Raw genomic sequence first — 27,422 nt, 5'->3', positions numbered from 1 at the left:
GAGATGCACCGATACCAAGCATTTAAGTGTGTATCCACCCAAATGCTCCCAATACTGAAATCGATACTTTGCGGTGCGATTTGCATCAGTACAAAATGAATAAGCGCAAACCACACTGCAAAGAATTGCATGAGATTTAAACAGGAATTCAGTTCGGTTCCTGTCCAAATCGCAGGCAATTTCCCCCACTGCTCCTGTGTGGGTGTGTGTGGAAAAGGATTAAAGCGCCATCTAGTGGGCAGTTTCAAATTTTTTAGAACTCACAGTACATATCTGGCCACATGCAAAATAATCTGCATAGGTGTCCCGGTCCGCCGATGGTAGCAAATGAGGGTCGCTGGAGGTTCTCACAGGGCTGGATGAGATGTAGAGATGGTCCGCCCCGAAGACATAAATTCCTCCCGGAACTTTTCCAGTCCTGTGAGCCCTCCGAGCAGCCCTGATTTTCTACCATCGGCGGACCGGGACACCTATGTAGATTATTTTGCATGTTGCCAGATATGTACTGTGAGTTCTAACATTTTTTTAAACTGCCCATTAGATGGCAATTTAATCCCTCTCTAGAGACACACACACACAGGAGCAGTGGTGGAAATCGCATGCAATTCGAACAGCAATAGCTTGTTGAAATCACATGCGATCCTTACGTAGTGCGGTCTGCAACAATTTTTTTTTTTTTTGTATTGACACATTCGAACGGCAAAGTATCGGTACTCAGTATCGGCGAGCACTTGACAAAGTATCGGTACTCCTCGATAGAAAACGGGTTTAGGTGCAACCCTTCTATATATGCTTCACTGGCAGAGCAGATAACTGGACAGAGTGGGGTAAGGAGTTCCAGAGGATGGCAGCGTCTCTTGCGAGGTCCTGGAGGTGATGATATAGGGGGGCCTCAACTGGGGCTCCTGACAGCTCCAAAGGGTTACATATAACACTCAGTATATGACAAAAGACTGTCGCAATCAGACGCTCGTTCAGATAACTATGACTGGATAGAACGAGGCACACTGCCACGATAAGGCAGCCTGGGCAAAGGCAATCCAATGTATGACAAATATAAAAGATTAGGGGAGAAACTAGACTGGGTGAGGCATGTACCTGTCTCAGACTCCCTGAATGTGCAACTACCGCATTTCCCGGAAAATAAGACCTACCCCGAAAATAAGACCTAGCGCTATTTTCCAGGAGGGCTGCAATATAAGCCTGTCCCCAAAAATAAGCCCTAGTTCAGGGCAGCGCCACTTGGCGCTCAGCTAAACTCCTCTTCTCTCATCGGGGAATCTCGGCCCCCCTCCCTGCATTGCTTAGACAGCTCGAGGTGGGCCATGGAAGCGCCGAGCTGGGCTCAGCTGACCTCCTCTTCTTTTGGGTGCCAGCCGGGGATCTCTGCCCCCCTCCCTCTGCACTAATCGTAGCCATAGAAGAAGGCTCAGACGGGCCATTGAAGCGGGTATAAGCGGGAGATCTTGCCCCCCCCCCTCCCTCTGTAGTGCTCGGAGCGGTGGAAGACAGCTCAGGCAGGCTATGGAAGAAGGTATTTGCGCTGTTGCATTGCAGAAATGCACATCTTGTGCATTATGTGATTCTGTGATAGAGGGGATTCTGTCATTTTGCAACCACTGGTAAGATGGCACATTACATAGCAAGCCCTACCCCAAAATAAGCCCTAGTGAGTTTTTGGCTGACAAAATGAATATAAGACCCGGGCTTATTTTCAGGGAAACACGGTAGCAGCCTGTGAAGGTAAGTGGCCCATTCAGCTGCCTGCAGTGCCTGGGGAATATCAAAAAGGTGGAATCAGTAGCCATTGTCTGCCCTCTTGTGGTCATTGTCGAGCATATCATCTGGCATCGTAGTCTGTGATTTTCAGGCTTTAGTACAGAAGATCATTCAAAATTCTGCCCCTCCAGCATCTACAAAACATTGAATTATCACTTTAGAGTGGACCAATCATTTTACACACAATGATTGCGAATGACGAATGCTTGATACATCTCTTGTTTTTCTCTGTCTGGTTCTCAGGTGATTCTGAACTGCTCAGCGCTGCAGAGTTTGCTGCACCTTCTCAGCAGCCCCAAAGAGTCCATAAAGAAGGAGGCTTGCTGGACGATATCCAACATTACAGCAGGCAACAGGGCGCAGATCCAGGTGAGTTAGCAATGAGCAGAAAATTTTATCTTTTTTTTTTTCTTGTTTTTTTTTGTTTTAACATTTTGTGAGATAAACATGAAATATTACATTTAAATATTTCTGACCACTTGCCGACCGTCTAACTGAGAAAATACGTCACTACTTTGACGTTTAATACCGGGGTTATGGCTGCAGCCAGATACCATACCCCAGTATTTATTTTTCCCTCAGGCTCTGATAAAAGTGTTCCCAGCCACTGGATCACTTTTTAGAAGTGGCGGGAAGACCCCCCCCCGCCCCTCTTCCGGTGGTTCCCGGGCTTACCTGGATGATCAGTACCTCTGTGAACCAACCAGCGCTGGTGGTGCCAGCTCACAGAGAAGAGCGAAGGAAATATGGCCTGCGCTCATCTCTATGGCCTAGGAGGACCAGAGTGATGGAATGGGACTACCACACTCTGCATCTGACATGGTAGAGGTCTCCTTCCAGTCTATAGGAGGACCAGAGTGATGCCATGACTTCACTTCTGATATTGGCCCCATGTAAACAATGCCATTTAAAAAAAAAAAAAATGTAATCAGTGAAAGACTGCCTACTGGCGTGGCAGCTTAATTGCGTGAAACAACGTACCGGTACGTCATTTCCTGCAATAGATTAGCAAGAGGGGGAGCCAATCAGCGGGTCTGGTGGATGTGCCGATCGTTCCCCTAGAGAGGCAGAACGGCGATCTGCCTATGTAAACAAGGCCGATCTCTGTTCTGACTGTGAAGAAGATAGAGATCTTGTGTTCCTGCTAAGCTGGAACACGGATCTGTATGTTCTCCTAGTCACTCTATCCCCCACACGGTTAGAAAGCACCCCCTAAAAAATGGTCATGAAGGGGGTAAGACCTAAAGGTGGTTGAAGCAAAAGATTATAAAAATATATAAAATTTTTTGGATCTTTTGCTTTAAAGGGTAGAGGAGAGATGTGAGGTCTTATAGAACCTACATCTCTCCATAAAGAGGACCCCTCATGCAGTATTGTTATCGCAAAGGATGTTTACATTTCTTGTGATAGCAATAAAAATGATCAAAAATTTGTTTTAGGACAGTGTAAAAATAAAAATAAAAAAATAAATAATAAAAAAAAACATGTTTTGAAGAGCCCCCGTCCCCCATATGTGCAATGGTGAACGCATACGTAGGTCATGCCCACATATGTAAACGGTGTTCACACCACACGTGAGGTATCGCTGCGAACGTTAGCGCAAGAGCAATAATTCTAGCGCCAGACCTCCTCTGTAACTCTAAACTGCTAACCTGTAGGAATTTTGAAAGCGTAACTTATGGAGATGTTTACGTACCGTGATTTGGCGCCATACCATGAGCATGCGCAATTTTAAAGCATGACTTGTTAGGTATTTATTTACTCGGCGTAACATAATCTTTCATATTTAAAGAAAAAAAATTATGGTTTTGTTTTTTCTGTTTCAAAAACCGTTGCGGAAAAACCATGTGACATAAAAAATTGCAACAACCGCTGTTTTATTTTCTAGGGCCTCTGGTAAAAAATATATATAATATCTGGGGATTACAAGTAATTTTTTAGCAAAAATTAGGCCTGGTCAGCAAGTGGCTAATATGTAAAACGTCCAAGGAAAATATAAAACGCTGTGCTGTGCAAGTCCAGGATACGTACACAGCTGAATGATTAGAGGGCTGTGCAAACCCCGTTCCCTTTTTTTGCATTTTCTTAGATCGAATCGCCTTGGTCAGTTTATATGGGCTGCCAGTAGGCTTTATTAGAAAGCATAATTATTTATTTTTTCCAGCTTGATCATAGCTCAAAGTAGTTCAGTCCCTTCCACCTCCAATAAAAAAGCAGGTCGGGTTTTTAATAATCTTCTACCATACAGCAATGTTGCCAGTGTTCTATCAGAAAGCTGCTACCCATCAGAAAGTGCAACCTTAGTGAGGTTCCGTCACGGCCATCTTGGTACCCCCCCCCCCCAACAAACACACACATTCAGCCACACTAAGTCTGAAGTCGTGAAGCGGACATCTTTTTACACCCACTGAAGTCTTGCATTTCACACTTATTTTTACCAGTACACTGAGCTTATATAGTGAAATACAGTAATTAGAAATCCGTGACACTGTTTTGATGTAAAATTGTAAAAGCGGCGGTGTTCTGTCAAATTAGCAAGCCTGTCAGATCAGCAGGCTTGCTGCTGCTTTTAAAATTCAACATCAAAACAGTGTCACGGATTTCAAAATCCTGTATTTCATTATATAAGCTCAGTGTACTGGTAAAAATAAGTGTGAATTGCAAGACTCCAGTGGGTGTAAAAAGATGTCCGCTTGCCGCCTTCAGACTACAGGCTTACTGCAGGCGAGTGCGGGGTGTACCAAGATGACAGCGACGGAACGTCACTCCTGTTGCGTTTTCTGATGGGTAGCTTCTTTCTGACAGGACACCGGCAGACTCTCTGCTCTCTCTGCTGACCTTGACTCCACTTCCTGTGAACTCAGGGAATCAAGGCCCCTCCCCTTTTGCTGGACTCACAGTAGAATGCTGCAGGGAGCAGCGCCATGTCATTATGTGGTGCTGCCCCCTTCAGGAGAGGACCTGTGATGATCTAAGACCCAGCCAAAGACACCCGAAATATAAAAGGTAATTATCTTTTTTTTTTTTTTGGCGTAGTATTGTGTTGGAGGTGGGGAATGGTGGGCTTGAGGGGCGAGTGAATTCATAAGCCCTGGTATAAATGTGTTTTGTTTTCTTACAGACGGTGATCGACGCAGAGATATTCCCGGCTCTCATTAACATCTTACAGACGGCGGAGTTCAGAACAAGGAAGGAGGCTGCATGGGCCATCACAAATGCCACTTCCGGGGGGTCAGCAGAGCAGATCAAGTAAGTGTTACGTCCAATGGAAAACAAACTCTTCTATGGTGGGCAATCAAGGGGTTAACTGTGTGCCTAAGAAGTGTATGCAAGTGTATGTGTGCTGCTTGTACTCACTAATCATCTGGCTGGAATCTCTCCTTGCTTTCAGTTCTGAACGGCAGGGAGAAATCCAGTCAGATCTGTGTGTTGTGTTTACCAGCACACAGATTTCTGTGCTGTGATTGGCCACAGCTGATTAGCAGGTATACAGCCAAAATGATTGGATGTAACCTGCTGAAAGACCAAACCAGAGGAAATTCACAGCACATGCCAGCAGGGGGCAGGCGCCTCTAAACCATGAAGTACACTGCAACGTACGGGAATGTCGCGCTGCCGCCCACCAGCAGTAAATGTACTGCTGGCAGTCTGCAAGAGGTTAAAATCGTCCTTCTTCCACCATAGTACCAGGACTCTCTCTGGCTAATGATATAATGCTTATAAGACTCCTGATTGCACCTTTCTGGAAGCCATTTCTGCTGATGTTGCAAGCTGATCGTTTGCCATCTCACCTGTTGCTTGATAACTTGGAAACACAGCCACAGGAACTTGGTTAGCACCTGGGTTATTGTGATTCCTTCATTCAGGTCATTCTGAACCATCTCAATCTGCATACATTCCTTGAAGTGCCCCCAAAGGATGCAATGGCAGATTCCAGGCGCAGAGTACTAGCAGCAGCAGTGTCTACAGTGCATCCGGAAAGTATTCACAGCACTTCACTTTTTCCACATTTTGTTACGTTACAGCCTTCTTCCAAAATGGATTAAATTAATTATTTTCCTCGTAATGACGACGTGAAAGAAGTTTGTTTGAAATATCTGCAAATTTATTAAAAATAAAAAATGAAAAAAAAATCCCATGTACATAAGTATCACAGCCTTTACTCTATACTTTGGTGAAGCATCTTTGGCACAAGTTACAGCCTCAAGTCTTTTTGAGTATGATGCTACAAGCTTGGCATACCTATGTATCAATCGGGTTCAAGTCTGGGCTCTGGCAGGGCCACTCAAGGACATTCACAGAGTTGTCCAGTAGCCACTCCTTTGTTATCTTGGCTGTGTGCTTAGGGTCGTTGTCCAGTTGGAAGATGAACCCTTGCCCCAGCCTAAAGTCCAGAGTGCTCTGTAGCAGGTTTTCATCAAGGATGTCTCTGTACTTTGCTGCATTCATCTTTCCCTCAATCCTGACTAGTCTCCCAGTTCCTGCCTCTGGAAAACATCCCCAAAGCATAATGCTGCCACCACCATGCTTCACTGTAGGGATGGTATTGGCCCATGTGATGAGTGGTGCCTGGTTTCCTCCAGACATGACGCTTGCCATTCAGGCCAAAGAGTGCAATCTTTGTTTCAGCAGACCAGAAACTTTTGTTTCTCATGGTCTGAGAGTCCTTCAGATGCCTTTTGGCAAACTCCAGACGGGCTGTCATGTGCCTTTTACTGAGGAGTGGCATCCATCTGGCCACTCTACCATACAGGCCTGATTGGTGGAGTGCTGCAGAGATGGTTGTTCTTCTGGAAGGTTCTCCTCTCTCCACAGAGACACGTTGGAGCTCTGTCAGAGTGACCATCAGGTTCTTGGTCACCTCCCTGACTAAGGCCCTTCTCTCCCGATCGCTCAGTTTGGCCGGGCGGCCCTCTCTAAGAAGAGTCCTGGTGGTTCCAAACTTCTTCCATCTACGGATGATGGAGGCCACTGTGCTCATTGGGACCTTCAATACTGCAGAAATGTTTCTGTACCCTTCCCCAGATCTGTGCCTCCATACAATCCTGTCTTGGAGGTCTACAGACAATTTCTTGGACTTCATGGCTTGGTTTGTGCTCTGACATGCACTGTTACCTGTGGGACCTTATATAGACAGGTGTGTGCCTTTCCAAATCATGTCCAATCAACTGAATTTACCACAGGTGGACTCCAATCAAGATGTAGAAACATCTCAAGGATGATCAGTGGAAACAGGATGTACCTGAGCTCAATTGTGAGCGTCATGGCAAAGGCTGTGATACGTATGTACATGGGATTTTTTTATTTTTTCACGTTGTCATTATGGGGTATTGTTTGTAGAATTTTCAGGAAAATAACTAATTTAATCCATTTTGGAATAAGGCTGTAACATAACAAAATGCGGCAAAAGTGAAGCGCTGTGAATACTTTCTAAAGGCACTGTATGTTGTTTTCATTATTTTGCTATTGTTTCATCAGGTGGTCACAACACACATAGCTGATGGGTGTATATTTCCCCATCTTCGTGCGGATTTTCAGCTCTTTGTTATCTTTATTCAGGTATCTGGTGGATCTGGGCTGCATCAAACCCCTTTGTGACCTGCTTACCGTCATGGACTCCAAGATCGTCCAGGTAGCCCTCAACGGACTGGAAAATATCTTGAGACTGGGAGAACAGGAGGCCAAGCGCAATGGAACGGGCATAAACCCTTACTGCGCCCTCATCGAGGAGGCTTACGGTAAGTGCACAGACAGAGGTTATACTTGGAGTTGGCCGATTATCTTCACAGAACGATGATGACCCCCCCCCGTGTGCTTTCCCCCCCATCTCCAGGTCTAGACAAGATCGAGTTCTTGCAGAGTCACGAAAACCAGGAGATCTACCAGAAGGCGTTCGACCTGATTGAGCATTACTTTGGCACTGAGGACGAGGACACCAGTATCGCCCCCCAAGTAGACCTCAGCCAGCAGCAGTACATATTCCAGCAGCGAGAGGCACCCATGGAGGGATTCCAACTCTAAGTACAAGCAGAGGGGGCTCAGCATGTCACAGAGTAATCTCCACGTTCTCCTTTCAGATCCTCGCTCCATTGTTTGCCGCGTGCGCAGTACACCTTTTCTGTTCCCTCCTCTCTCTCCCCCCTTCACCTATACTTCCCCTCTTTTATTTCCACCTCCCTCATTGCTACCTTTTACTTTTCTGCTCCATAGAAGCAGCTTATAGTCTCCCACCTTTAGACTTCCATCTTTTGTTTCTCTCCCATCCCCCCCCTTCTTCTTCCTCCCTCCCTCCCAATTTCCCTCTCTTTTCCCCTTTTTTCAACATACAGGCGCTGTCCGTGGAACCGGGAGCGCGTCTCCTGGGGGCTGACAAAAGAAGAAGGCTCCACCCCCCTCCCCCCTGAGCCTCTGCAAACGCCGCTCTCATGGTGTCAACCCATCCGATGTGCTTTAAACATATCTCCATTTCAACCTCCGACTCGAATACGTACGCTACAAAGGACGTAGAAATAAAAAAATCGACTCCAGTGACGCTCGAAATACGTACGCTACAAAGGACGTAAAATAATAAAAAAAAAAAAAAAAATCGACTCCAGTGACGAAGATATATAAAAGACCAGACCAACCGAACAACCTGACTGCATCGACCGGCAACATCCAGGACCCGAGGAGACTTTTTTTTAACCGTCAGGACAAACGTACAAAGACATTCAAGACGCGCTGGTGCGAAAAAAAAGAAAGAATCACCGTCATGGCAACTGCTGCCCGGCTTCATGTCGCGAAAAAATTCGGAAGGGAGAGCCTTAGACACTTTCCTTTTTTTTGAGATGTGCAAGCCTGAGCGAAAAAAATAAACAAACATCAGCAACGATCTGAAGAAATAATAAAAAAAAAAAAATGATTACAGTGCAAAAAAAAAATTCGCCTTTAGCAGGATCGAAGAAAACGTTTCCATAAAACCGTATCTCTGAGCACCTCAATCCGTGGAAGGGGTGGTTCAGCTGTTTCAATGATCTCTACAGGCTGCCTTGAGTTTTTCGTTTTTTTTTTGTTACTTGCTCACGTTATTTTGTGTCTCTCAAACCCCTCCCCCCCCCCAAACACCACGAAGACTGTGGACTGCCGCTGTCCTCCCCAGAGACACACGACAGACTTCGAATTCTTTTGTGAAGACTTTTCTAGCGACTCTTTAAATTACAAAACTGAAAAAGAAAAAAAAAAAAAAAAAAGAGAAAACCTCCCCGTCCCTACAAACTGACATCCAAGAAATGTGATTAGACTGATCGTACTTCTGCATGCCGATTTTTGTTTTCAGGCCTTCGACTCCTGAATTTTGGGCTTCGCAGGCAAAGTCTTCTTTTACCCTCCCCCGACCCCTCCCTTCATATATCTGGTTTACAGAGAAAACCCAGTGTAGTTTAGAGTATATATATTTTTATTTTTCATGAATGCAGCAATTTTGATTTGCTGTGTAAATTATTGCATTATTTTAATGTAAACATTATATGTTCCCGAGTCCATTTTTAATTTTTTTTTAATTCTAAAGGTCGCAAGGTGGTGACCTTTTTAAAATCCGCTGCCCCACCCCCCTCCCCTCCCCTCCCGCACCGGACAGGGAGCACACTATGTCTGGAAAGGAGGGGCTCAGCTTTGTGCTTTTATTTAAAAAAAATTTTTTTTTTGGATTTACAGTAAGTAAAAAATCCATCGGCATTTTCCTCCCATCCCATAAAACGATCGCTCTCTGTCTGGATCGGCACATTAAAGCACAAATCATATCGTTTGGCCTTTTTTTTTTTTCTCCGTTGTGTTTTCCGTCAGGTACGTTCCACAGGATTTCATCTCAAGCATTTTTTTTTCTTGTGAAGCTGCTACTCAATGCCAACATCTTAAAAATGATGTAATGTTCTTTTTTAGGGGCGTTGTTCACAAATCCGGTGTTATTCATTTTAAAATTGGGGATTTGTATATTAGTTTGATGTCCACTCCTCTTTGGAACGCCATAAAAATGGCTTTGAGTGACACTCCAAATGCCGCTGCTAATACTCCGATGATTCACTGAAGAAGCGGGTGCCAGCATCCCTGGAGCTCATCCTAGCCCAATGAATAATACCGAAGTGAAAAGACACGGCACACCGATCAGCCCGTGTATTCAGTACGGAACTAGAACGACCTCCGCCTTGGCTCCTCCCAGGTCACGCACCCGACGCATTTCATCATCAGAGGGCGTGACCTGGGAGGAACTGAGGCTGAGCCGGTTTTAGTGCAGCACTCTGAATAAAAATGTATCTAATACGGAAAATAGCGTAGACTGGGCCCATCCCCTGAAGATCCAGAAAAGATCTAGTCATAGACTAATATAGTCGTATGACTAAGCCCTGTGGGTGGGGTAAAATGCTTCCCGTGTATTCAGTACGAAACTAGAATGGCCTCTGCCTCAGCTCCTCCCAGGTCACACCCCCCGAAGCATTTCGCCCTGTCGACAGGGCTTAATCATAGACTAATATAGTCATATGACTAAGCCCTGTGGGTGGGGTAAAATGCTTCAGAAGGCGTGGCCTGGGAAGAGCCGTGGCTAAAGGCTGCTCTGGTGCAGTACTCTGAATAAAAATGTATCCAATAAGGAGATTATCATAGGCTGGGCTCATCCCCTGAGTATCCAGAAGAGACGACGCACACTCCTCAATCCATGTATTCAGTATGTAACTATAATGGCCTCCATGTCGGCTCCTCCCAGGTCACATATTCAGGCATTTCGCCCCGTCCACAGGGCTTAATCATAGACTAATATAGTCATATGACTAAGCGCCGTGGGTGGGGTAAAATGCATCAGAGGGTGTGGCCTGGGAGGAGCCAAGGCTGAGGCCATGCTAGTGCAATGTATCCAATAGGGAGAATAGCAAAGGCTGGTCCCATCCCCTGAAGATCCAGAATAGAGTTGAACTGCAGTGACGGGACAAGATGATTTAGCACCCAAGGCAAATTCCCTCCAACACCCAAATAAACGACTTCAGCAGGATGTCGTGCCCTGCCCAATTACAGTATTAACAGTTGTATCCAGATACAAATCAATCATTTCCTGTGAGAAATAGTCTTCCATTGATCACATCTCATTTTCCAAATACTTTATGCCTAGCTGTCTGGCCATAGCCAGCAGCACTGATCGAGAAGAAATTTTCCAGTAGGGCGGTTGTACAAAAGTCTATTGGTAGATCAACATCTGAAGAACCTCAGTGCCCATACAAGGATCCAATTTCGGCTGGTCCTTGCGGAACCAGCCAAATTTCAATCCATCTATGGGCAGTTTTACTGCTTTTAAATCACAAATCTTGAAACGTCTATCTAAATTTCTTGATCAGCAGAATTCTTTAAGATCATTATTGAAATTTGAAATTTGAGGGTTGAAATGACAGCCAGGCAACTCGCTTTTTCCTAGGAAGGCCACAAATGGCAGTCTCTTAAGTTAAAGCAGGGCAGGGCGTTTCCAGGTTTAGTGAAGTGTATGGGAGGAACAAAACATTTAGTTAATCTCTGAATGCATGCACTTTTTTCAAGTATGTATGTAGGAGGTGTTTTGTAGTCCAGCAGGGAAGAAACCATGCATACACCTTAAACCTAACAGGGCAATCCACAGAGAATGCTGGCTTGGGTGCTTCTAGCCTTCACTGATGGTTATAAAGAAAGATTCAGTTCATCTCTACAATACAATTCACATTTTATCCCCTTTAAAACTGCTGTGAGTGTAGAAAAATCCATGTTGATATGCTAGAAATCAAGAGAGCGTCTGACTTCCTGTAGCATGCCGACAACAGTGCCCCTGCTGCTGTGAAATGTGAATAGTTAAGATCGACTTCAGCCTCAGCTCCTCCTCAGGCCAAACCCTCTGATGTGTTTTATCCCTGGGGTGGGATGAAAAACTCAACGTATAGGACAAAACTCAACGTATACCAAAATAGTGAAGATCACCTTCAGCCTCAGCTCCTCCTCAGACCACACCCTCTGATGTGTTTTGTCCCCGGGTTGGGACGAAATGCGTCAGTATAGTGGGCTCAGCAGGAGCAAAGACCGCTTTTCACTATTTGTTATACATTGAGCTGTCTGTGTGTGGCTCCTCTACATGGTTTTTTTAGCTAGGCTTCTAGGATGAGCATTTAGACGCCAGCACCCCTTCCGGTGGATCACCTGATCAACTCCTCTTGCCACTTAAAGCGGCGTTCCATTAAGGTTTCTACAGGTCGCGGTGACATCATTTTTTTTTTTGGGCCACGAGTCTTACTAAATCAGAGCAGAAAGGAATGGATGTCACTTTTGAGATCTCCATATCCCTTTAGATTTTTCCTCCAGCCTGAAACTGAACCCATGTTGGGTCTCTAGGCAGGCAGATCTAAATGGACGTGTCTCTTGGTTCCATTCATTTTGCGTGGCACCCAATAGACCATTGGCAGATCATTTAATTGTGTGAATCACCCCCCCCCCCCCCCCCATGCATCAAAGTAATTGAAGTAATTGGTTACGGCTCTATTCACACTTGTAGGACTCCAAAGTTGTGCGACTTTGGAGTGCATCCTTGATGCAACTTTGGATGGGTGCGACTTGGATGTGACTTGTCCCTCTGCAAAGTCATGCCCACTGTTCCAACACTGTTGCATGTAAAAGGTTTGAGGTACAACTTTAATGCAACTTTTGAGGGTTATTATTGAAGTCTATGGCCCTCAGCTTGCATGAAAGTTGGACCAAAATAGTGCATGAACTACTTTGAAATCGCTGTGGCTTTAAGTTGCACATATATGATTGGGTATCATTGCAAAACATGGGATCCAAAGTCGCATGATAAGTCACACAAGTGTGAATATAGTGTAAATCTTTTCTGTTTGGGCCAATCCCCCCCCCCCCCCAGCAGGATACATTTGACCTAAAATGATTCTCAGTTAAGCAGTATTACGGTAGTCCCCCTCATTACTATTGGTGCCCCTCGACTCACCGGCCCCCTCATCACGAGCCGGGCTGTGGGACGTACCGCGCAGACAACACAACGGATAAATTACGAGCAATAAGGAGCAATGCTATCTCCAAGACACATTGCCCTCTTGTTTTCACCATCATCACCCGTATTCCGCCCCCCCACCCACCCAAAGCCCTGCCAAGGAAATGTCCGCTATTTTTTTTTTTTACGTGTGCCACAGACCTCACCTGTGTTCCTACCAAACACAGATCACACACACACACGTCATCCTTCCTTGTATTCGTCATATTTACCTGCTAAAACTTGAGAAACAGACTTTTTTTGATCAAGAGCCAAACTTCAAAGGCCAAGCGCGTCAAAAAGCGAGGGGTAGGCAGGAGGAGATGGGTCTCCTGCTCCCCCGGAAAACACTGCACTACGGGGAGAACGAAGGACAAATACACACAGCAATTCTTAACCTTGACTGCACTTTTCAGCTCTATTGGACTGGACCCACGTCCTTTTCTTAGGGGAACTGAGTTTATTTTTTTTTCCTTCTTTTTTTTTTTTTTGAGTTTGGGACAGATGCTTATTTGGACATTTATCCTTCCAGAGTTACACTGCTCAATATCTGTGGTACATTCTATATATATATAATTTTTTTCTTATCTGCCTCAGTTGTGTCATCGCTGTATATCAGAGTGACCTTAACCCTTTAGCTGCTGACACTGGTGTCACAGGGTTTCTTCCTCTCTTACCTGGGAACGTGCATGCGAAAAAATCTGTCATTGTTTAAAATTGGTTTAGAGATTTTTTTTTTTTTTAAATAAGACTGGCCATAAACCCAATAATTCACATGTTTGTAGCCAAATCTACACACTTTTTTTGTCATTCTGCACTCCTGTTAAAGTCTCTGGATATATCGGTGGTTTTCAAATAATGGGTATTTTTTTGACTTGCTTGAATGAAATCCGAGGTTTAACAGACCAGAAAGTTGGAGACTGTCTATAAATTCACAGATTGGCCTTTCTTGACTGAGAATCAGTGCATGTATAGGCATTTTTGTGTCTGCTGCTTTTAAGTTGCTTACGTTGTCCCACTGGCATTGTAGAATTCTTTTTCAGTTCTGCAGTCCTATAGGAGTTGATTTACTAAAACTAGAGAGTGCAAAATCTGGTGCAGCTCTGCATAGAAAGCCAATCGTCTTCCAGGTTTTGTTTTAGTCAAAGCTTAAAAGTAAAGTATGGGATTCGTTTTTTTCATACTTGCCTAGCTGGTTGCAGCTTCGGTCCCCTGTCGGCTCTCGCACTGAAAACCAAACGATAAAACACTACTGATTGCTCGGTTCTCACAGCTCCGTGAGCAGAGAGCCGGTGACTGTTAGTCACTGGCTCTTTGCTTCCTCCAGTGCTCTCTGGTCCTTCCAGTGCTCACTGGAGTGCTGGGCTGTGGAGGGGGCGGGAGCTACCGCCTCGCTGAGTGGCTGATCCGGGTTCCAGTCCCCATGTGGGCGGATCTCGACTATACGGTCGCGATCCTTCAGATGAGTTGGGAAGATCCCAAATGGATTCTTTAAAAGACAAGTATGGGTTTCGCTTTTTTTTGTGAATCATTCTTACCTAGGTGGATGCAGCATCAGTCCCCCACCAGCTCGAACGCTGAGAACTAACGATCAAACACAACTGATCGCTCAGTTTTACAGCTCTGTGAGCAGAGAGCTGGTGACTGTCAGTCACCAGCTCTCTGCTCTGCCCCTCCAGTGCTCACTGGACTGGAACACTGGGCTGTGGGGGGGGGGAACAGACAGCCCATGCTCTCAACGGCTCGCCGAGAGGCTGAGCCAGGTGCCGGTCCACGAACGTGGGTAGATCCCAACCATATGGTTGCAATCCTTCCCAAGCCTGGACCAGCTCTGTGATGTCAGCCGACATCACCCGCCCGCTGTCTGCTGAAAACAGGTCCCGGGAGTGCAGAACGCACTGCACTCCTGTGATCCACAGGAGACATACAAATGAGCTTTGGCCGTTTCTCTCCTTTAATTGAACAAGCTAAAATTAGAAGCAGATTGACCACAATGCACAGCTACACTAGATTTTGCACTCTCCAGTTTTAGTAAATCAACCCTGTAGTCTTAGCTTAGAAGTACAATTGGTAACTGCCGGTTCACACAGGGGCGACTTGTCAGGTGACCTAGCCGCCTGACAAGTCGCCTCCCGTTCTGTACTACGGAACCGTTCTAATAGGAGCGACGCAAGTCGCTCCGACTTAGAAAAAGGTTCCTGTACTACTTTGGGGGCGACTTGAGGTGACTTGCATAGACTTCTATACAGAAGTCGTTTCGCAAGTCGCCATGGAAGTCGTGTACAGGTCGCCTCGGTGAGGCGACCTGCAAGTCGTGCCGCCCCTGTGTGAACCGGGCTTAGTGTTTGGATCCAGTTGTAGAATTCTTTGGCCAGCTCCTGTGGCTTCTTTCATTGTGGTAAGGTGTGTAATGCAATACCTCTTCCTGTCCAATTACCATTTGACCAATTTGTTGGTTTCAGTGGGGACTGTATGATATAGTTAGGTGCTTTTATATTCCTGGTGCACCAAATAACTCCACCCAAGCTATAGTTTGACAGGACCAGGGAAAAGCCTGATTAAAGGTACCGTATCTATGAAAATACACATACAATATACTAATGCTAACAAAGGTGTAGTCCCAGTTGATATTGTGCTCTTATTTCTGGGACTGTACCACTAATCAGCATGGTTCTACATCCTGCAATCAACATGGTAGCCATTTATGATGATCACATGAGGTGTGTTTACAAGCAAACCTACTCGCTCTCTCTCCTCTCTCTCTGCAGTCACTGTGCACAGAGAGAATAGCACAGTGATAGCATGATGAAATGATCAGGAACTAATCGGCATGTTTCCCTATCATGCGATCCCCATGTTACCCAACGATGAAGAGTACAGGGTTTGTTTACAAACAAACCAACCCGCTCTCTCTTCCTGTATTCACCGTGTAGAGAGAGGCACAGTGATAGCAGTTGACAAACCGAAGCTGTAGCTGAGCTTTAGTGTGTAAAAAAAAATGTGTTTACGTCATTCAATAGTGCAAAAAAAAAAAAAGAGAAAATTTGTCAGCATATTAAAACAGTATTCAAAATAAAAGGATAGATATCCTTTAAAAAATTAAACGTAAAATGTATTCTGGTAGGAAAATGAGTCATCATTATTGTGTTGACTGACACAGCTATGTTTGGTCCAGGCATCTGGCTTTAATGCAGAACCAAATTCCCCAGTTCGCCTGCCCAGTGTAAAAGCTTACCTTACATGAGATCCGTAGGTGGTGAGCAATTCAGGAGAACATATACCATTGCATTATTTTTGCCAATGTTTCTATCCCTTTGGCAAGTGGGACATGCCTAGTCATTGCTAATTTGGCAGCAACCTTCACGTTCTGGGATTTGCTCTATGCTGGGCCTGGGTGATAATCAGTCTTTCCCCCGCCCCTAGCTCTCTATCTCTTTCACGGAGAAGGGTTGTGACATCGTTTCTTGGGTCACCAACATCATGGCAACTAGTCTTCTGCAATGAGGTTTGGATTCATTCAGTAGGATTTAATTATGATGTCACCGGTAGGCGGATCCTAACAACAAGGAAGTGGAATGCTGGAATTTAGCCAAGGCACCGCTTTGGTGAAAATGGGGTGGCATAGCCTGGTGAGCAACCTCATTCTCCAGGGAGAGTTTGAGCTTTGGAGAGTTTAGTTCTGCTTTAATGACCTTTGTCACAAAAGGATTAAAGACTGTTAAAAAAAAACAAATTGGTGTTTTTGTCTGACACAAGTGATGTGACCTCAACTATGATATATTGATCGGTCAACAAAATGCTTTTCAGCATACAGGCTTTCTTCAGGTCTAATAGTCTCTCCCTGTTGTTGTTTTGCACATATCACAATGTCACCACTGAAATCAATAGAGAATGGGTTTGGTAAACTGCAGATCAGTGAAGTACACATCTTAAAGTAAGTGTAAACCCAAAATTTCTTTTAGTATCTTTGGTATCATGCTTCCATATGTACAGTTTTCCTAAGTGAATCATTTTTTAATGAATCTTTAAAAAAAAATTTAATATGGAGATTTTCCCAGTAGCAATATTTCCTTTTAACAAAGTCCTGAGGTCTCACACTGCTTCCATAGGGTAAAATCAACTTTTGTTCAGCACATGCACAGACACTTCACCCAGGATCCTGAATGGAGTGTCTGCACAACCGTTAAAGCCACATTCCTGGAATTCAGCTCCTTTGTAAAAAGTGAAGGCATGCTATGAGTTCTGTCCACGGAGGTGCATGACGTCTCCTGAACTTCTCTCCATTATTTTATATCTGCGGGATTCTAGTACTCCCCGGAGACAGCTATCACTATAGTTCCAGGAGCTTGACTCTGATCCTTCAGGTTTAAGCATCTTCAACCGTAGAGTTGCTGCAGCTGCTATGCCCATCCGTCCCCTGCTCCCGCCCAATCGCAGAAGCCTTTGTATTATGTGAACTCATTCACAAAATGCAAAGGCTTTTCTGAATGGGCAGCAGAGGGGAGGGGCAGGCATAGCTACTCTATGTGCCTCTCTTTTCTCTCTTTTGCCAGAGAAAAGACACTCTGGGCCTCTTACAGCCCAGAGTGTCTCCAGTGTATCTCCAATAGAGCCATAAACCTGTCTAATATACATAATAGAGATAAGTGCAGGAGATGTCATGCACCTCTTTGGACTTAACTCATTGTGTGCCTTCACATTTTACAAAGTGGCTGAATGCCTGGAATTCCACTTTAGGTTGATTTTTGGAATAGGTATGAGGCTCCAGGACTTTGCTAAATGGTGTATGGAGAAAAATAGAACCCGGAGGAGTGAGCACCTGCAAGCTGGAGTTCAGGATAACGGAGGTCATGGAAGCAGCTTCATCTTTTTTGGAGTGGCGGCGGCATTTCCTGTTTCAGGTTGACCACCTGCATTGCAAGGATGTCAGGCTGCCCATCAGGCCTATTGGATAGGCAGCCCAATGGTAGGAGGGTTCACGGCAGGCTGAAGATGCTGCTGCTAAATGCAAATCTGTGGTTTAGTGTTGTCAGCTTGTAACCCGGAAGTGCTATTACTGGTGGGATCTCTAGGCAACATATTTTCCTTTTGAAAACAGTATACAGGGTGTTGTGATGCCAGACATACTAAAAATAAGGGGGGTTTAGTGTTTATATTGTTTGTAAATTCATTCCTCTGGCTTGTTTCACAATGCTCTACCACTATCAAAAAGCAGTCACAAAAAAAAGGTAAGAAAAAGTTTTCCAAAGTAGAGATTATGGCTTCCAGGGCATTAGGTGCCCCAAATTTAAGACACAACTTGGCTTCAAGCATAGAAAATATGCCAATGGGTGGAGGACTCTTGCGGGAGTCTTCTGTATCTGTGGTCAAACTTTTCTGGCAGGGATGGAGCTACAGACTCTTGTATTAAACTTGTAGTTCCATCACTGCTGGAAAACAATGACTCGCCTATACCTGTCCATGTTTGCTAATAATAAAAAAAAAAAAAAAAAAAAAAAAAAAGGGGGAGTCCCAGATTTGTACTATTTGGAAGTGGAAGTAAAGTCTCTATTGACCCTTTATATCAAAGTACAGCATACATAACATGCCATCCATTGCAGAAAATTCCACCAAAGCATTGCCATTTCTAAGTTATCGCCTTGTTTAAAGTGAAAGTAAACCCCTACTATCGTTTTCAGCCAAGGAAGCTGCCATCTTTGCTTCTGTTTAATCTACAACTGCCATGATGCTGCACATGTGATCAGTTTAGACATTAGCCATTGGATGGTTTAACAGTTTGGTTGAGAGCACAACCAATGGTAGTGTTACGTTTCCGGCACGTGCGGGAAATGAAACTGTTTTATGGATGGGTTTACTTCCGCTTTAAGCCAGCGATGTATTACTGTGCATGCCCCAGCCTTCATTGTCCGCATCCTTGCCGTGCCGGAATCGACAGAGCGCCTTGCCGGGATGGAGTCACCTCTAGCTCTGGCATAGGCACTCCCGATTCTTCTCCTTCCTGCAAACCCCATGTTCTTCTGTGGGGTTTGCTAATGGTGAAGGAAGTAGAGGTGCTGGGACACATCAAAGATGGCGCCGGCTTGAGCGGGGGATGAAGTTACTGTGGTCAACGATATTGTACTTATGATTTCTAAAACATCTGGAGAACTTCTGGAATAGTTTATATTGTGGTGGATGGTAGAGTTTACTTCCACTTGAAGTGACAAGTCCCTTGGGGGTTACACAGAGGATGACAATTTGCAGTAATGTTACCCACAGTATGAGATCACATTCAGTTGGTCACACCGCAGACAATCCTACGCCTAACATTTTGTCATAAAACGCTTGCTGTCTGCTAAAAGCAGGGGATGAGAACGAATTGTTAGGGGGAAAAAAAAGACACTGTAACCGGGCAATACACTTTGCACTATGTCTGTTCTTCACACTACTTTTCACATTGCCAGTCACTCCTGTGTGCACACCGCTGGTTTAGACGTCATTATTCGCATATTGTGTTGCATCTCTAGAATCTTCAAGTGGGAGACTTTTTTTGCTTTTTTTGTTTTCTTGTTAGGATAAAGTTAATATTCACATATGGCTTTTACATTTTTTGTTATTAATACAAATGTTTGAAGAGTATTTGAAAAGTTTGTGATTTATATTTTTGCATTTATTTCTATATTCTCGCGGGAGGTGATGACATTTCGATGCCGGCGAGGTAACGGACAGCCGTTTGCAATAGTTTTGGCACCCCTTGGTCAAAGTAATGTTTTGTTGATTTTAGTTAGTTGTAGCTTGTTGCTGCCAGCCATACGCATTTATGTGGCGGTACTACAGAGCTTTATTCAGTGCTACCACGTATATGTCGCTGTTTTATGCTGGGATAGAGCTTAGTTACGTGCTCCCAGCACTGTGACGTCACCGATAGCTCCCCCCAGCTCAGTGACGATTGGGAGCTGGTAGGATGGGTTCATGGTCACATGATCACGCAATTGGGAAATGTTTGAAAAAAAACGTTTCCGGCGTCTAGATTTCATAAAAGGCCAGTGGGAAGGGGTTAAGTGTGTGTAGTGGCAAAATGTGAAAAATGTAAAAAAAATCATTCAATATTTGCAATACATTCACATTGCCCTTACTTTTTTCTTTACAAAAGTTGTAAATACCTGTTGATCTGCCTGAAATCCAGTGAGCTTCCTGTTTCAAGCTCTGCACCAATGAAATCCCAACTGCACTGGCTCTTCCCGGTTCTGCCGCAGACCACCGATGATGCGTCGCTATGCCCGCCCCCGCACCCCTCTGTTAGTGAATAGGGTGATGTGTAGGGCCTCCTGGAATATGCCAGGAGGAGTTGGGGGGCACTGATGTCATGACAGAGACTGGAAGGGGTGGGGAAAAACTAAAGTAGGGGGAAAAAAAACATGTAAACAAGAAAAATGCTGATATATGGGCAGCCGGAAGGTAGGCGAGATGCAGAGGAGCTAAGTCATTGGTATGGGTGAAGATCCACTTTAAGGGATAGGATAGGATTTTAGGATAGGGGGAGGTATTCAGTTGTCCTGGAGATGCAAAATGGGCGGGGCTGACAACACTGCTTGGAATTTGTAGTAGAGGCAGCATTGTCAGCTCACTACCTGAAGTTAGGAGCTTACTTGGCATCTGGCATTTTTTTGTACTTACAGCATTGTTAAAGAGGCAAAACATGGGGATTTGTGCATGAATTGCAGAGAATTTCGGCACTTTTTTTGTATGCCCAAATATATACTTAAAGTTAATCCGAACATGCATGGCATTTTTATGTATAATTATTTTCCTAATTTTAATTTTTTTATTTTAATTTTTTACCATTGTGGCATGCACATAATTTTGCAAACTATTAGTACTTAGTCACGCCCCCTTTTGGCAGACTTGCCAGCATTCAAAGGTATTCATCTCACAGTAGTTGTTCTTGCTGTGGGGATTTTCTCCTGCTCTTCTTTGAACACTTGTAGCTCAGAAATATTCTTGGGTCATGTTTCTTGCATGTTACCGCATGTTTGGCAGCTACCTTCTGATTTACAGTAATTATTAAGCATTTCATTAAAAAAAAAATAATTGTGCAATAAAGTAATCCCACCACAAGAGAAATCGCAGGATGCTGACCTCCTCCTTAAAAAAAAAAAAATCTAGTTGTCTGTTTTGCAGACCCCTTTCCCGATCTACGTGTTCATCCCAAGTCAGAGAGAAAAGTCGCCTTATCTAAATACTCATGTGGATGAGGGCTTCAAAATATTGAGGGAAGACCTACGGAGGGGATGTCCAACTGGTGGCTTGTGAGAACATCTTTTGCAGCCTATAGGGTTGTTTTAAAAATGTTAATTAAATAATATTGTCGGCTGCCAGTAGTAAGATTACCCAAAACATAGCAAAATTTTAGCAGTTGTCCGGTGGCTCCATACCCAGCAAGTTCTCAGCGCTAAAGAGAATAGAGAATCAAATCTATATTCTCTCTCCAATCTGGTGGCTCCAATCTCAGTCATGCTTGCCTCCACCTGCTTGCTATAATCAGGTGCTCTGCTCGAAGCTGGACGCTTTTTCCCATAAACCCTTGCACACCCAAAAACACAGTGTTTTGCTTCCATACAGGCTGGTGTGAGAGGAGGATATAGCAGCAGTTTGCAGATGAGCAGAGGGCCTACCAAGGACGAAGCTTCAAAATATATATTTACTTTTTATATTTTTTGAAATGCCACTGTTAAGGTTTGAAGTATAGGTATGGCAATTTTGATATAGTTGAATTGATTGAGCTTGGATCAGTGTACAGGAAGTATGTGTGTGTGTGTGTGTGTGTGTGTCATACCTGTAGGATCCCTCTAGGGTTTCTCAACCAGGATTCCATAGAACCCAAGGGTTCCTCCAGAGGTTGCTATGGGTTCCTTGAGAAATTTTTCCCTCTCCAATATGTTCCCATTGACACCACTGATCTTTTTAGCGATCTGCAAGGGGGTAATTCTTCCCAAATACCACAAGTTTATGGAGCATTCTTCCCACTGACCATCATGCTAAGGTGTCATGAGTTGTAGATATGGTAATTATTAGCAGGGCTTCCATGAGACCAGAAAGTTATTTCAAGGGTTCCTCTGTATTGAAAAGGTTGAGAAAGGCTGATCTAGAAGCTGGAATTGACTGTAGTAGGTACCGCTACTCCATGGATCTCCACTAGTTTATGGGTGCCGAGTTTCTCCCCTGCTGCTTTGTGAACACAGGAGGTTCCTCAATTGGTATGGGCATCATTCAAGCAACGATTTGCATTTTCTCAATTAATGAGTTGGAGATTGAGATGTCATTGCCTTGTCCAAGAAGAGAATGCTTTGAATTCTTTGAGAAAATGCAGAGTAATCACTGAATTGCACCAGTTCTGAACAAGCAACCTTGAGCAGGGCAGCTAGTCTTCATGATACCTGGAAGCTAGTGGAGACCACTGGAGTAGCAGTGCTTATCACAGTGATTTCCAGCTTCTAGATTAGGGTTCCTTAAACAATGATCAATTTCTCCCTCTCAGATAAGTTCCCACTGACACCATTGATCTTTTTATCCATCTGTAATTCTTCCCAATGACCACAAGTGTAAGGATCATTCTTCCCATTGACCATCAAACGAATGTATCGTGAGTTGTAGATATAGTAATTTTTAGCAGGGGTTCCCTGAGACTGGAAAGATATTTAAAGGGTTCCTCTGTGTTGCAAAGGTTGAGAAAGGCTGGTGTAGAGGTATCCTACAGGTATGGAACATACATATAGTTGTGTTCAAAATAATAGCAGTGTGTTTAAAAATGTGAGTAAAACATAAAAAAAATTATAATTCCTTTTATTTCCATACACCTAAATGCATTGGGAAGACTGCACAGTCTATTCCAAATCAAAACATGAAGAAAAATGTTTCAAATTTGTTATTACTCACTACAGAAAGTGAAAAGAAAAAAGAATATTAGGCTTTACCAAAAAATAGTAGCGTCTGCATTTTTCTTTACGAAAAACTCAAACATTTACTTCTATGAGCTAAAAAATACTCAAAGACTTAGCTTTCCTGTGAACCACTGAACTAAGATTTAGTCGTATAACCACTGCTTCTGAGAACTGCTTCACATCTGTGTTGCATGGAGTTGACCAACTTCTGGCACCTGTGAACAGGAATTCCAGCCCAAGACGATTGTACTATATTCCACAATTCCTCAGCATTTCTTGGTTTTACTCCAGAAACAGCATTTTTGTTTTATTGGGTTAAGATCCGGGGATTGGGCTGGCCACCCCAGAACGTTAATCTTGTTTGATCTGGAACCAAGATGCTGCTTGCTTAATGGTGTGTTTGGGGTCGTTGTCTTGTTGAAACACCCATTTCAAGGGCATTTCCTCCTTGGCATAAGACAACATGACCCCTTCAAGTATTTTGAGGTATTCAAACTGATCCATGATCCCTGGTGTGTGCGATAAATAGGCCCAACACCATGGTATTAGAAACATGCCCATATCATGGTGCTTGCGCAACCATGCTTCCCTGTCTTCACAGAGTACTGTGGCTTGAATTCAGTGTTTGGGGGTCATCTGACAAACTGTCTGTGGCCCCTAGAATCTAAAAGAACAATTTTGCTTTCATCCGACCACAATATATTGCGCCATTTCTCTTTAGGTCAGTCAATGTGTTCTTTGGCAAATTGTAACCTCTTCAGCACATTTTTTTTTTTAACAATGGGGCTTTGCGGGAGGCTTCTTGCCGATAGCTTGGCTTCACATAGGCGTCTTCTAATGGTTACAGTACTCACAGGTAACTTTACACCTTCTTTCATCACCCTGGAGCTGATCAATTGCCATTTTGGCTATTCTTCCATCCATTCGAATGGTAGTTTTCTGTTTTCTTTTACGTTTTTCTGGTTTTGGTTGCCATTTTAAAGCATCTGAGATCATTTTAGCTGAGCAGCCTATCAGTTTCTGCACTTCTTTATATGTTCTCTCCTCTCCAATCAACTTTGTAATCAAAGTACGCTGTTCTTCTGAACAATGCCTGGAAGGACCCATTTTACTCAGATTTTCGGAGAAATGCACTACACCCGGCATGCACAACATTTGCTGCCTTTCTCCTTAACCACTTCAGCTCCGGAAAGTTTTACCCACTTCCTGACCAGGCCATTTTTTTTGCGATACGTCACTGTGTTAATTTAACTGACAATTGTGCAGTCGTGTGACGCTGTACCCAAATAAAACTGATGTCCTTTTTTTCTCTTTTTTGATCACCTCCTGGGTTTTTTATTATTTAAACAAAAAAAGACCAAAAATTTTAAAAAATGAAACCATAGTTTCTACTGTTATAAAACATATCCAATTAAAAACATCATTTTTTTTTTTTTAGAAATTTAGGCCAAAATGTATTGGGTTACAAAAAGAAATCCCAAGAAGTGTATATTGGTTTGTGTGAAAGTTTTATTTTTTGCGCCATAAACAAAAAAAGGCCATCAATTTTGAAGAAAAAAAACAACAATATTTTCTACATTCTGCTATTAAGCATAACCAATAAAAAATGTAAAAAATCTAATTTCTTCATCAATTTAGACCAATATGTATTCTGCTACATATTTTTGTTAAAAAAAAAAAAAAAAAAATCCCAAAAAGCGTATATTGATTGGTTTGTGCAAAAATTTTATAGTGTCTACAACCTATGGGGTATTTTTATTTATTTATTTTTTTTACTAGTAATGGTGGCAATCAGTGACTTATAGCGAGACTGCGCTAGTGCAGTAGATAAATCGGACACTAAATTTACACTTTTTGGGGACCAGTGACTCTAATACAGTGATCAGTGCTTAAAAATATGTACTGTACTGACACTGGCAGGAAAGGGGTTCACATCAGGGGCGCTCAAAGGATTTAATGTATGCCGAGGTTGTGCTTACTCACTGTGGAGGGAGGTGCTTTGACTAGGGAAAGGCAAAGATCTGTGTTCCTGCTTAGCAGGAACACAGGATCAAAGCCTTCTCCACTGACAGAACGACAGTCTTCCTTGTTTACATAGGTAGACTGCCATTCTGCTTGTGTCCCGAACGATTGGTGGGTCCCGGCAGACATTGAGTCCGCCGGTCCCTCTGATTGGCTCCCTCTGTGTCCATTCACAGTGGAAGCGAGGGGGCGCGTGCGCTCACCCCAGACCCGGAAGTGTCAGATCACCTACTCGGTACGTGATCTGGCACAAAGCGGCCGCCCTGCTGCAGTAATTGTACGTGAGGTGGTCGATAAGTGGTTAAAAAAAGGGGCACCTGTGTGACGCCTGTTTTTTTTTTTTTTTTTTTTTTTTTCACAGACTGAATGACCTCACTAACTGAACTTCACACTGCTATTATTTTGAACACGCCCCTTTCAATTAATGATTTAATTACACAGAATCAGCAACATGCATGTCATGACGGTTGGGTCTGTTGGTTTTCTATGACTCTACTACTCCTACTAGTAAATTATTTGCCATGTTGAAATATATTTTATACCAAAAACAGTGATTGATCTGGTTAGTGATGTTGGACTGCTATTGTTTTGAACACAACTCCATTGGTCTAATGTAACTATGTAACAAATGCCAAACCTAAACTTTGGCTTTAAAAACTGAAAATCGGATCAAATACCGTAATTTTCCTATCCTGGTGCCAATCCATGGCAGCGTACATGTGTTAGTATGCTGCCATGTTGGCACCAGGAAAGTTGATTTAGATACCACCCTCCATTTGACTTGTGGATTCAAATGTGGCCCTCGGGTCCACTGATCCCAAGGCAAGTCTGGGGCCAAGGCTGCGTGACAGTCAGGCAGGTGGAGATGTTGGGTGGAGAGGTCAGCAGTGGGGAGATCCAGATTTCTTCTAGAAACATGCCAACTACAGAAATGTAATCTTTTCACATAGAAAATTAACAAAATACATCATTTGAGTGCGGCTGGACAAAATGTATTATGAGACTGTATTAATCATAAATTGCACCTCTGATTTATAGTGGAGACTGGGTGGGTGGGAGGCATATATAATAATTGTTTATGTATATTGTAGATAATGGCCAAACATTTAATCTCTTACTACTGAGGCACCCCCAGGTGTCTTTTCCTTTTTATTGTTTTTTTTTTTTTTTTTAATCCCAACGCTGCCACCAATTTTCTGTCATTGGTTTTAGCAGTAAAAGGGGTTATCTTACATAAAATGTTTTATTTAATTTTTTGTTTCTGATTTCATTTGCATTAAAACGTTTTCTTTCCAATTAGACAGGTTTTAAACGGGTAACTTTGGAGGAAGAAATGACAATTTTTTTTATTGAAAGAAAAAAGAAAAAAACATTTTACTGAGATTCAAAGCACATAAACCATTTCTAGCAATTAGCGATAAACAAACAAACAAAAGAAAAAATGGGAATATTCTGCCTCTACTACAGAGTAATGATTGCAACCACCTATTCGAGTGAATAAAAAAACACTTCCATCTTTTGGCTCTTGTGGTTATTGACGAGTTCGTTGCGATGCCGGATTACCTTGAAATGGGGTCGGGTCACAATTGAGTAATCCATTGTAGTGTTTTGACGTGTGTGTGAATGCCAATGATCCTTGATCAATTAGTGTGCTGTATATTATTGTCATAAACCATCACTTTGTTAAAATATAATTGCCAAATATTCAGTCTTGCTTCCAAAGCTGGGTGACGGAAACTTGAAATTGTCAGCTTCCGCTGGCATTGGGGAAAAGCAAGGGGTGGGCATTGCTTCACTTTTTCCACATTTTGTTATGTTACAGCCTTATTCCAAAATGGATTAAACTCCATTATTTTCCTCAAAATTCTGCAAACAATACTCCATAATGACAACGTTAAAGTGGAGTTCCACCCAAAAATGGAACTTCCACTTTATGGATTCCTCCCCCCCTCCGGTGTCACATTTGGCACTTTTTTCAGGGGGGAGGAGGGAGCAGATACCTGTCTAATACAGATATTTGCTCCCACTTCCTGGCATAGATCACCACGGCGCTTGCAGTGACCTACGCCACTTCTGGCGCCTACTCTGTCCTCCTCCACTGCTGTATTCTGTGAGACACAGAACACAGCAGGGACCAGAGAGGACGCGCAGCGGGATTCGCTTCACTTCCTTATTCCCCTACCAAGGATGGTGGCGGCAGCAACCGAGAGCCGAAGGACTGATCGGCTTTGGCTGCCGACATTGCGGGCTCCCTGGACAGGTAAGTGTCCCTATATTAAAAGTCAGCAGCTACAGTATTTGTAGCTGCTGGCTTTTAATATTTTTTTTCAGCGAACCTCTGCTTTAAAGAAGTTTGTTTGAAACTTTTGCAAATTTATTAAAAAAAGGAAACAAAAAAAATCTCATGTACATAACACTTGCCATGGCACTCAAAATTGAACTTGGGTGGATCCTGTTTCCACTGATCATGCTTGAGATATTTCTACAACTTGATTGGAGTCTATCTGTGGTAAAGTCATGATGTGGAAAGGCACACACCTGTCCTACAGTTAACAGTGCATGCCAGTGCACAAACCAAGCCATGAAGTCCAAGGAATTGTCTGTAGACCTCTGAGACAGGATTGTATGGAGGCACAGATCTATGGAAGGGTACAGAAAAATTTCTGCAGCATTGAAGG

The 27,422-nt window shown here is 43.5% G+C and overlaps 1 protein-coding gene across 2 annotated transcripts in view; it reads left to right on the top strand.

The window, feature by feature from the left end:
• The window catches only part of LOC141129441 (importin subunit alpha-5), a 117,706-nt gene extending 91,443 nt beyond the window's left edge, over positions 1 to 26,263 (top strand). For both annotated transcript variants that reach the window (XM_073617476.1, XM_073617477.1), the window contains 4 exons: positions 2,023 to 2,148; positions 4,901 to 5,028; positions 7,339 to 7,517; positions 7,613 to 26,263. In XM_073617476.1, the coding sequence (XP_073473577.1) occupies positions 2,023 to 2,148; positions 4,901 to 5,028; positions 7,339 to 7,517; positions 7,613 to 7,800 (621 nt within the window). In that variant the 3' untranslated portion in view covers positions 7,801 to 26,263. The remainder of the gene's footprint in view (positions 1 to 2,022; positions 2,149 to 4,900; positions 5,029 to 7,338; positions 7,518 to 7,612) is intronic.
• The last annotated feature ends 1,159 nt before the right edge of the window (positions 26,264 to 27,422 follow it).

Source organism: Aquarana catesbeiana, linkage group LG02 (genome assembly GCF_042186555.1).
Source record: "Aquarana catesbeiana isolate 2022-GZ linkage group LG02, ASM4218655v1, whole genome shotgun sequence".
Classification (NCBI taxonomy): Eukaryota; Metazoa; Chordata; class Amphibia; order Anura; family Ranidae; genus Aquarana; species Aquarana catesbeiana.
This window is presented reverse-complemented; position numbering and strand designations above follow the sequence as displayed.